At 38.0% G+C, this 12500-nt stretch overlaps 1 protein-coding gene across 1 annotated transcript in view; it reads left to right on the top strand.

The window, feature by feature from the left end:
- The window catches only part of trim105 (tripartite motif containing 105), a 24726-nt gene that overhangs the window by 9004 nt on the left and 3222 nt on the right, over positions 1-12500 (top strand). The window contains exons 3-6 of the mRNA XM_084431135.1: positions 4224-4319; positions 4395-4628; positions 4895-4914; positions 8297-8403. Coding sequence (XP_084287261.1) covers positions 4224-4319; positions 4395-4628; positions 4895-4914; positions 8297-8403 — 457 coding nt within the window. The remainder of the gene's footprint in view (positions 1-4223; positions 4320-4394; positions 4629-4894; positions 4915-8296; positions 8404-12500) is intronic.

Raw genomic sequence — 12500 nt, 5'->3', positions numbered from 1 at the left:
CTCGCACAGGTAATTTAGCCGATTTAATTTGATTTGCATGTGAAATGCAAATCCTGTCTGTGGCCTTTCTGGAGTTATGTTATTTCTTAGTTTCATTGATCCAAAATGTTTTTATACATTTTCTTCTATATCTTTGTGTTGTTTTCTTTACATCGCGACTTTGAAAGGTTAAAGCCCCGCCCCCAGCCCCAACCCATACACATGATTCGACTATTAGTCGACTATAGGCAAGACTTGACGATTCTGATTCGACTATGAAAATCCATAGTCGGGGACACCCCTACAAAAAATTATTGCATATTGTACCTTTAAATCTCCCTTTTTCGGGAGCAAAGTAATGATTGCTCTACGGCAGCTTTTTGGCAACTGTCCATCAATTATACTCTGATTAAGAACTTCTAGTAGATCTGGACCTACCTCTGCCCAAAAGACTTTATAAAAATCTATTGAAATGCCATCAATCCCGGGCGTTTTTTCCGTTTTCCATACTTTTAAGAGCTCTCTCCAGTTCCTCCATCGACAGTGCTTTGTTAATTCCGATATTAGCCTCTTCAGATACTTGCGGCATGTTTTCAAGAAAAACATTGTTCAGGCCTTGTGTACCCAGCAATTCACTCTTATATAAATCCTCATAAAATTGTACCGCTCTATTCCGAATCTCTAAAGGGTTGCGCGAAAGGACTCCCGTTTCTGAGCGCCGAGCATGAATACATCTATCGTGCCCATTTTTCCTCTCCATGTTAAAAAAGAATCCATCCATAGATTCAATACTCTGAAACCGTGATCTAATTATAGCACCCTGTGTAGATAAATCTACCAATTCAGTCAAAGAAGCTTTCTTTTTTTGTCAACTCAAAGAGTTCTTGGAGTTTAACTAAATCTTCTTCTAGCTTTCTTACGGACCCAAATCTATCTCGTGTGACGTTGAGAGTATATTGTTGACAGAGTTGTTTAATTTGGGCCTTTACAGACTCCCACCACTGCTGTAAGGTTTGGAAGGAAGACTTCATGGATTGTGCATTAACCCCCAAAAACTTAAAAACATCAATAAAATGTTTATCACATAACAATGTACTATTAAAATATGCCAATAGGCGCTTTTCGGCTTTACACAATCAACAAACATCTCACATTTTACCAAGGCTGTGATCAGAAAATCCAACTGGACATATTGAACAATCTTTAAAAAAATTCAATTGATGCTTGAAACCATAAAATCGATCTAATCTTGCCAATGATAACCTATTTTCATATGCATGTACCCTAAGTATATTGTCTTTGTGTATAATGAAAATTTCTCCAGATATCAGTAATATCATGACATTTCATGAACTGAACTAACCTCCTACGAGACTGCATGTGTGGCTCAACATGATTCCTATCTTAAACATTTTCAGTGTGATTAAAATCTCCCCCCAATAACAACCAACTCTCTGGATCACAATCACTTAAAACTTTGCACAGAGTGTTTAAAAAAAAAAGCATTCTTTCAATTGCAGCGTTTGGAACATAAACACAAATTAATACAAAAGAAAAATTGTTTTCATAAAAAGCTTTGATTTCATCAACTTTATAAGATGCAGGTATAAAACTTTTCGAAAACATAATAGCAACCCCACCGCTCACCGAGGTAGAATGACTTAAAACTGATAGCCCATCAAACTCCATCACCCAATCTGAAACATTTGATAAATCACTATGTGTTTCTTGTGTGAATAAAACATCAATCTTCTTCTGTGTCATTAACTCAAACAACTGTGCTCTTTTCCTACTTTCTCTTGCTCCATTAATATTTAAGGAGGCAAAATGTACTACTCCCATAAATAGGAAAAGACGCACCTCACACCTTAACCAAGAAAATAAACACGAAGAACAACAACCCTTAACCATCGTGACTACTATTTTCACTGAGTTCTGATTGAGCATTTAGTCTGGCAAGTATCTTTTTTAACCGGTAACCTTCTCTCTAAACAGCTCTCACTCCTGAAAGTTTTTGCCTTCTCAATAAAGTGCAAAATATCTGGAAAAAACTCTTCAATTTTAACTTTCCTTGCATTTTTTTGTCACCTTTAAAAACTGTTTGATGTCGTCTACACACTATATACTCGACTAGAAAAACCACTCTGAGGTAAACTTATCTGCAATACTACATTCAGAGACCTCACTGTCACTTCCTGTATCAGTATGGCTCACCTCCCGAACATCACGTCCTTTAAACCCTGTAATACCCAAATATAGAAAAAAATGAGCAAAATTTTTTTTGACCTCCCAGATATTGTTTTAGGAGGCCTCTGATGTAGAAATGAAAGCGTTTTCAGATTTTTTACGTTTTAGTAAGTTTTTAGGAAAATGTTGTAAATTTGCAACGTTGGCCGTTGTTGGGAGCAGAACTTCTGTGTTTGTACTCACTTTGTCTGAACAGATATACAGAACATTTAAGCATCCATTTGCAGGGTTGATTGCTTACTTAGCCCCATAACAGTATATATCATGAGTAATAACCACACAACAATCATAGTTTTATGAATAAGCATTTATTAATACAAAATATTGGAAAAAAAATATTTACAAAACTTTTCGTAAAAAAAAAAAAAAAACTGTGGTTTGAAGGCAGTCTGTGTTCGCTTGCAGTGATAGTCCCTAAAACAGTTCTTTTCATCTGTTAAGCACAGGCGAACATTGCACTTGCTACACAGTGTGTTTGTGTATCCATCATAAAAGACCTTTCTGCGCTGGTGGCATTCTGAAATGGAAAAAGTAAAAAATAATGAAGTTAAATATGTGAATAATACATATGGGTCTTACATTGTAGTAGATAAACTGAAAGAATAGACAGGGTGGTAGACCATGTGGGTAGAAATCTAAGTATTCCCATTAGCATGCCCATAAGTATTATAATTTCAATGAAGTGATAATCAACATTTCCATTAGCATGCCCATAAGTATTATAATTTCAATGAAGTGATAATCAACATTTTACTACATTCAAACAATACTGTCTATTGCAGCCTATTATGCTCTCTACTTATCATACTAAAGGAACACATGCATCCCCCCAGAGCACTTACAGGTTCACATTCAAGACCATTTGCACCTGTCCGGACAATGCAACAGGCATCCCAAGAATTCCAGAACATTCAGAATCTGTTTTTCTATCTCCTAATGCTACTAACTGCTGCTTGGGCAACACTGAGAAAAAATGGCTCAGGATCATTTAGAAGTTAAAAAACAAACAAAAAACTACAAAGATACAGGGAGTTTCAAATACTGCTATAGATGCTGAAGTTCCAAATATCCCATACAATTTATTCATGTGTTTAATAATGGTCTAAGCTAAACTAAGTAAAACAATTAACAGAAAAACACATTTAGAGCTTAGTTACAATGAATCACTACATTTCTACTACCTTTTTTTTTTTTTTTCAATTTGTGATCATTTGAAAAGTGCAGTGTCCTTATGTAATGTGTAAAGTGCACAGGCTATTTTGACTACCACTCTGACCCAACGTTGTAGAATTACAACATAGACATAACAAGCTCTAAATCAAATTTGATGAAAGTTTTCCAAAATAACTAAATATGTACATGTTCTAGACATTGAAATAAACACCCAAAAAAATATTTAAGCAATTTTACTTACTTTAATCCTGACAAATCCAGTCATGCAAAAAAAGGAGATGAGCTCAGCGGGAAGTTTGCAGGTAGAGTGAGTTCATAGCCAGATGACCGGACCTATAAACACTTCTTCTATCCAATAGCATTGTGAGGACAAACAATAGGACCCATTAACTATGTAAATGTGGTTTTGAGAGAAAAAAACATTTGCAGGCATTTTTTCTGAATTGTTAAAAGTGATGTTGTAAATTTGCAACCGTGGGTCTTACAGGGTTCGGTTTATTAACATAGTGTCCCTTTAATTTTCTTTTTTGCTGTGTTTTAAAAGAATAATCCTCCAATTCACACACAGAACCCTCAATATTATCCACATTCATCGCGTTCTGTTCGCTAGATTCAATCCGACTCAATCGTTTGACTTCGAGCTGCTGTTGTCTGACTGCTCTCGAGATTTTCATTCTCTCTGTCTTCAAAGACCTCTAATTTTGCACTTTCAACTAGTTTGACTGTTGTATTTTTTGTATTTGATAATGCCGTTTTCTTCCCATTTTTTAGTGAATGCTCTGTGTAAGTGCTTCTAATACTGTGTGTCTGTGTCTCTTTTGTAGAAGCAATTAAAGGAGCGTCTAGAATCGCAGTGCTCCCTGAAAGAGGCCTACGTCTCCATGATCCGTGCGGACAGAGACCAGATGGAGAACATAAGAGTGGGTCTACCTTTAAGAAGAGAAAGATCACAAGCGAACTGTGAATCACACAGCTCTCCTTTTTCTTGCGTTTAGAAAGCGGGAGCCGAGCTGCAGGGCCGAGTGCACAGTGACTTCCAGGCCCTACATCACTTCCTGCGGGTGGAGGAGGAGGCCATGATGGAGGAGCTGAAGCAGGAGATGGAGCAGATGCTGACGGGCCTGGAGCAACATCTGGAGGCCCTACAGGAGGCCATCCGAGACGTGGAGCAGAACATCCACACGCTCCGACACACCGCCAGCTGCGCGGACCAGTCTGTGCTCGTAGAGGTGATTACACTGATGCTTTCCAGCAGATCCATCTGTCAGAGAGCTAATATTGGAAGATGAATGCCATATTTACACCAGGAACCAGAGTGCTGGTGTCAGAATGAGTTATTAGTGAAGTGTAGCTACAGCCCGAGTCTCATGTATATTTCACACAACAGCAGAACTGTAGAGAAATAATGATCAGACAGATGGTGTGCTTTTGCTTGCTGGCTCCTGTGGTTGATTCGGCTAAATAACCTGTTGTGTTCTGTGTCCTTCCTCCACAGCTTCCAGAACTGAATTCTGGGTGAGTAGAAATTAAAAACGGCTTTGTATTTTTACTATTGCTGGGAGATAAAATGTTCTTCTGGGATCTTTTTCTTTCAGAATCGATATTAATTCAAGTTAAATAGCTTTATTTTTGCCCTTGCTTACAGACGAGGTTGACAGAAGTCAGCCGGTTTCGTTCCGGCAGAGGATGCGTCGTAATCTATGAGTGTTTAGTGATGTAATGCGTGAGACTGAACACACTGAAAGCCCTCGTGCGGCTCGTATGCTGAGAGAGAGATAAGACCGTAGAGCTGCACGATTCATCTTTAAAACACTGTGATCTCCGTTCAAACACACACGCGATCTTCTTCAGATTCGTCTGTCTATTAAACCTTTGATAAAACCATATCGCAACATTCAGATCCGTGTTGGCGCTTCACAAACAGTCTTTTCAACCTCATAGTGTCATTATTTCTGTGATGCAATAGTTCAAATCATCATAGAAGTACTGGGATACAAGTTTAAAGTTCATATACACACACTGATTGTCTACGATAGCGATCAAAATAGAGTAAATCAGCTTTTGATAGAAACTTGGTGGCGACAAGTGTATTTAAATAAAAAAATACTACATTTAGGGCGTTCGTTATAAATAATTGTAATTAAACTCTCTGGTGTTTTGAATGGTGTATAGCGCATTAGTTCCGGCGCTGGTTCCGGAAGTATTTTTTTCCAGTCATTTCTCCCATAGGGATTTTAAAAAAAAGCCTTTGTTAAAGCGATATAAGCCATGAACGTACTGGAAAGTTCTCACTGGAAAGTACTGCAGGCCCATGATGCACTGCGAACAGAATAATCAAATTAAAAATGATCGAGAAATTTAAAACTACTCATTTACAAATGTTGATGATAAATAAATATATATATATAAACAATATATTTTAGGTTTGTTGAAAAATATGCGTTTTGAGAGCATAGAGATCCAATCGATTATATCATTCGCAGTGCATCATGGGAGTGGGCGGAGCTTAAGAGCTCTTTGGTGCATTTTTCTGTACAGCATCATGGGAAATGTAGTTTTTCCACCACAAATTCTGCTGTTAAACACTATTTTCTTTTTAAATAATATGAAATAATGCAGGTTGATGGCTTCAACAAAAGCAAATACCATCGATTAACAACCCAGTAGGGCTGACGTTAAAGGTGCGTAAGTCTGAGTGAAACTGGGACTCCAAGAGCCATTAGAGACAATAAGGAGAAAACAGGAATTGCAACTTTGCTGAGCAGAATCATTTGTGTGATATCATCATCTTAACCTTAAAAGCTAAATATTATTCACCGTGATGTTATGTAAGGAAGCATATCTGAAATAGATTCTTAAATTTGTAATCCTTCAAGATTTTACTTCTGGTACCAGACTGTTGCTCTCTACTGAGAGGATTCTGTCTAACTCAAACACCTCTAATTGGTCACACTCACAACACACGTCTGTGATTGGTTACAATGCTCAACGCTTCACAAAACTGTAAATAGGGCACTGAGCTGACTTGAGAACATGTGGCTTATGTCACATCTTCCTTCTGTGTTTTTATTTAATTTTTTATAAATATGTTTCATTGATTTTCTTTTATACAAACACAAAAAACATGACAATATGATAATACACTCACCTAAAGGATTATTAGGAACACCTGTTCAATTTCTCATTAATGCAGTTATCTAATCAACCAATCACATGGCAGTTGCTTCAATGCATTTAGGGGTGAGGTCCTGGTCAAGACAATCTCCTGAACTCCAAACTGAATGTCAGAATGGGAAAGAAAGGTGATTTAAGCAATTTTGAGCGTGGCATGGTTGTTGGTGCCAGATGGGCCGGTCTGAGTATTTCACAATCTGCTCAGTTACTGGGATTTTCACGCACAACCATTTCTAGGGTTTACAAAGAATGGTGTGAAAAGGGAAAAACATCCAGTATGCGGCAGTCCTGTGGGCGAAAATGCCTTGTTGATGCTAGAGGTCAGAGGAGAATGGGCCGACTGATTCAAGCTGATAGAAGAGCAACTTTGACTGAAATAACCACTCGTTACAACCGAGGTATGCAGCAAAGCATTTGTGAAGCCACAACACACACAAACTTGAGGCGGATGGGCTACAACAGCAGAAGACCCCACCGGGTACCACTCATCTCCACTACAAATAGGAAAAAGAGGCTACAATTTGCACGAGCTCACCAAAATTGGACAGTTGAAGACTAGAAAAATGTTGCCTGGTCTGATGAGTCTCGATTTCTGTTGAGACATTCAGATGGTAGAGTCAGAATTTGGCGTAAACAGAATGAGAACATGGATCCATCATGCCTTGTTACCACTGTGCAGGCTGGTGGTGGTGGTGTAATGGTGTGGGGGATGTTTTCTTGGCACACTTTAGGCCCCTTAGTGCCAATTGGGCATCGTTTAAATGCCACGGCCTACCTGAGCATTGTTTCTGACCATGTCCATCCCTTTATGACCACCATGTACCTATCATCTGATGGCTACTTCCAGCAGGATAATGCACCATGTCACAAAGCTCGAATCATTTCAAATTGGTTTCTTGAACATGACAATGAGTTCACTGTACTAAAATGGCCCCCACAGTTACCAGATCTCAACCCAATAGAGCATCTTTGGGATGTGGTGGAACGGGAGCTTCGTGCCCTGGATGTGCATCCCACAAATCTCCATCAACTGCAAGATGCTATCCTATCAATATGGGCCAACATTTCTAAAGAATGCTTTCAGCACCTTGTTGAATCAATGCCACGTAGAATTAAGGCAGTGCTGAAGGCGAAAGGGGGTCAAACACAGTATTAGTATGGTGTTCCTAATAATCCTTTAGGTGAGTGTATAGCAACAATTAAAAAAAAGAAGTACATTTCAGGTCACATAAAGGGGAAGAAAATGTGCATATTAGATTTCACTGTATATGTTTAAGTCAGGAAAAAAGGGCTAGCAATAATAACATACAGACATTAAATAATTCTGTAGGTGCAACTAACAAAATCAACCAGGACACACACAAGCCAATCCTACATTAATCCTCCCGTCAAGATGGAGGCAATGTCACCATCAACTTATACCAGAAAAGGTTTCCAAATGTTATGAAATACCACGCTCTTATCATGTAATATACAAGTCAGGTAGTCCAGTGACACATAAGAATAGTTCGACGCCACATCTTAATAGAGGGGATAGAAGTGTATATTCTGGCACAGAAAATAAGATTGAAAAGTCTTATGTTGTACTTATCAAGGCCTGTAGGGGAACACTGGATCTGGAACCTGAGAAACACCCAGTATTTTATAATCCAAGATGACCTTCTGTGTGTTTTTAAGATGTTAACTGCTCTTATGTTTGTTATGAAACCCCTGATGACTCCAGATCGCCTCTGCAAGAGCTGCATGTCAACCTGAACACGTTCAGAAGCAAACGCATCGCTCCTCTTCAATACACTATGTGGAGAAAAATGTTTCATCATCTGAATCCGGGTAAGCTGTGTCTGTTATACCTTGCCACTATACTTTATCCACCACACATCATATACTTAATAAGCAGTGATACGTGATATCTGGGTTTTTTTTTAGAAAAGTGGAGGAATAGCTGGAGGTAGTCATTACCATCCGCTGTAACAGATGGTGTTATCGCCATATAGTGACAGTACATTAAATGTATGAGCAGCAAAGGCGTCAGTGACTCGTTTCAGCCTTCACAGCTTTTTAGTTTACATAAAAATGTAGGGTTACACCCTTATCAGGAAATGATGAAAACCTGCGGTCGTCTGACTGACTGTTCTACTGATTTCCGTGCGTTTTCCTGTCTGTCAGAGTTTGAAAACTTACAGATCAGCGTAAGAAAACACTTTAATATTGTAGTTACTGTTAAAAAAACACTTTAATATTGTAGTTACTGTTATATTTCATAGCATATCTTTATAGCACATATCTACATACAGATTCCACTATGATTCTGGGTCATTTCTTGAAAGGAAATGTTGGTTTTGTGAGGCTTTAAGTCAATATCTGTGAGGCATGTGATATGCTAGTGTACTCTTAAAAGTGAAAGAGTGAATAAAAATTCAACCATTTTAACATTGTTCAAAACACATACTCAGTGACTAATACAATCTTTGTCATGGGATACACTTAGTATTTTAAAGTCCCCCTGTAGTCAATAATTGTCTCCCTTAAAACTCATCTTTGATCGACAAAATTACATATTTAAATGTTTTTTCCTGGAAAAAAAATGTCTTAATTTGATACTGTGGATTCTTTTTTCTGTGCTTTGGTATATAGACCTCCTAAACTGAATAAGGATTTCATCCAGCAATTTTCTGATTTTCTCTCTGGTTTGGTGTCTAGCTGTGATAAACTTCTGGTCCTTGGGGATTTTAATATTCATTTATGCTGCCCATCAAAGCCATTGGTTAATGAATTTCTTTCTCTTATTGAATCTTTTAATTTCACACAACATGTTACTGGTCCTACTCATAAGAAGGGTCATACATTAGATCTTGTGTTATCATTTGGTATTTCTGTTTCAAACCTGGAAGTTTCAGATGTGGGCATTTCTGACCATTATTCAGTGGTATTCGATGCTGTTTGTTCTTATATCCATCCAATCTCTTCTCAGCCTTTACATTATACTAGGTCCATTAATTCTACAACTGCAAACCTTTTTTTCAGAATTGTATTTATCGCATGTTACAGACAAAGCCTTTGGAGAGGATATTGAAGTGCAGGTTGAGGTTTTTACGAAGTCATGTACTTCTGCTTTAGATTGTGTTGCCCCTCTTAAACTAAAGAAACACAAGGGAACCTCTCAACCTTGGCTAAATAATGTAACTCGCACTCTTAGACAAGAATGTAGAAAAGCTGAACGGAAGTGGAAGAGAGATAAACTTCAAGTTTCCTCTGAGATATTGAAAAATTCTTTGGCTAACTATCAGAAAGTAGTAAAAGAGGAAAAAATGAAATTTTACTCTAAGGTAATTTCAGATAATGCAAATCGGCCTAAAGTACTATTTGACACAATTGATTCTATTTTAAACCCCTCAAGGAATGCTATGAGAGATGCCACACAAGAGACTTGTGAAGATTTTTTATTGTTTTTTACTCAAAAAATTGAGAAGATCAGAAGTGAAATAGTACCTGTACATTCCTGTTCATCAATTAATCCTGCGCTGTCTAATATTTTTTCTAACTTTGATCCAGTTTCACCAGCGCAGCTGGCAGATATTGTCTCTAAAATGAACGGAGGTAGCTGCAGACTGGATGTTCTACCTACTCATCTTCTTAAAGATGTTTTTCCTACTGTGAGTTCTAGTCTAACAGCTATAATTAACAGTTCTTTAATGAACGGAGTGGTACCTAACAGTTTTAAACATGCAATTCTTCATCCCTTGTTAAAAAAACCTAACTTGGATCATACAGTATATCACAACTATAGGCCAATTTCTAAATTGCCTGTTATTTCGAAAATTTTAGAGAAAGTGGTTTATTCACAGCTATATTCATATCTGAATACTTATAATATTTTAGATACATTCCAGTCAGGTTTTAGGACCTGTCATAGTACAGAATCGGCACTGCTCAAGGTTACTAATGATATATTATTATCATTGGACTCCGGATCACATGTTGTTCTGGTTTTATTGGATCTGAGTGCTGCCTTTGACACAATAGATCATGAAATTCTTCTTAATCGTCTGGAGTGTTGGGTTGGTGTGCAGGGTATAGCTCTTCAGTGGTTTGCTTCGTATTTAAAAGGCAGGACAGTTGCTGTGAGTCTGGGAGACTTTTCTTCCACATTGGCCCCTTTAGCTTGTGGTGTCCCCCAGGGGTCGATTTTGGGACCGTTGCTGTTTTCGCTCTACATGCTTCCTTTAAGCAGTGTATTTCGAAAGTATAGCATTTCATATCATTGCTATGCAGACGATCTTCAATTCTACTTTCCTGTGAGGCTAGATAAAACGTGTTCGTTGGACAAAGCACAGGAATGTTACAGTGACATTAAACTCTGGCTATCTAGCAGCTTTCTCCAATTAAATGAGAGTAAAACTGAGGTTTTGATTGTAGGCTCTCCCGTCTCATCTAGCTTTCCTGATCATTTGGGTTCTTTATCCCTAAAGAATGTGAATCATGTTAAGAGTTTAGGGGTAATCATGGATTCATCACTTAACTTTAAGAAACAGATTGGTGCCGTTGTCAAAGGAAGCTTTTTTAACCTGAGATCAATTGCTAAAGTAAAGCATTTTTTATCCAGTAAGGATTTAGAAATTGTAGTTCATTCTTTTATTACATCTAAGCTTGATTACTGCAATTCTTTATATATCGGTCTCCCCCAGACTCTGCTTGTCCGCTTACAGCTAGTGCAGAATGCAGCGGCAAGGCTTTTAACGGGGGTGCGAAAGAGAGAACATATTACTCCGGTACTGCAATCCCTACATTGGCTTCCGGTCAAATTTAGGATTGATTTTAAAATTCTCTTGTTTGTTTACAAGGCATTGTCAGGCCTTGCCCCCCAGTACATCAGTGATCTTATAGTTCCTTACTCTCCTTTTAGAGTTCTCAGGTCCTCCGATCAACGACTTTTAAAGGTACCTTGTTGTAATTTAAAATCAAAAGGAGATCGTGCTTTTTCCGTGGTAGGTCCCAAACTCTGGAATAGTCTCCCATTCCATGTGAGGTCAGCTCCATCGATTACAACTTTTAAGTCTTATTTAAAAACTTATTTATTTTCTTTAGCTTTTGAATAAAGTATGTTTGTTTTGTTGTATGACTTTTATGTTATTATCTTGTAAAGCACTTTGGGGCAACGTCTGTTGTTTAAAAAAATGTGCTATATAAATAAAGTTGCTTGCTTGCTTGCTTAATGACTTAAAATATCTTGACTGTAACTCGACACCCTTGCCTCATTTAGTATGCGCTGTTCTATGAATATGCAAATGAGCCACGCCTCCACTCACTCGGATTACCTGATCCAGTCGCTCAACTGTTGTAAACGCTACAATGCTGGTTTAATCCAGCCATATATGTTTGATCCAGAAACTGATTCAGGAGAAGAAGAGGAAGAGTGAGTTATACCTGGAGCTCGTCTACTAGTCCATGTATCAGAATGGTGATGCGTTTTATGTATCGCTCTCTACAACATCAGACACATAACAGTAATTGATATGATCCTGATATGATACGTTGCAGCTTTTGCTTGACTACGTTATCAAACAGCTAATAATGTGTTGCTAATGTCACACAAACCATGTTCCCGTAGGCCATCTCAGAGTCAGCTGCCTTCTAACAATCATCAGAAACGCTCAGAACGTCACTGGAGAAAGGCATATTGTTCATCATAACATCCTAAAATACATAATTCACCTGCTATATTGCTAAAAGTACATGATTTTTCATATCAACAGAAAAATATACTGGTATAACTGCTAGTTGGCTGTTAATGATATGCGAAAGCCCGCCCCTCTCGTGACGTGATTGGTCACATGTTTGTGACTGCAGGAAACAGGGGCGTGTGTTTGAGACTGTCTTTGGTTCACTGCAGTTTTAAGGAGAAAACACTCAGCAATGGTGTCGACTTA

Source organism: Rutilus rutilus (assembly GCF_951802725.1).
Source record: "Rutilus rutilus genome assembly, chromosome: 14".
Taxonomy (NCBI): Eukaryota; Metazoa; Chordata; class Actinopteri; order Cypriniformes; family Leuciscidae; genus Rutilus; species Rutilus rutilus.
This window is presented reverse-complemented; position numbering and strand designations above follow the sequence as displayed.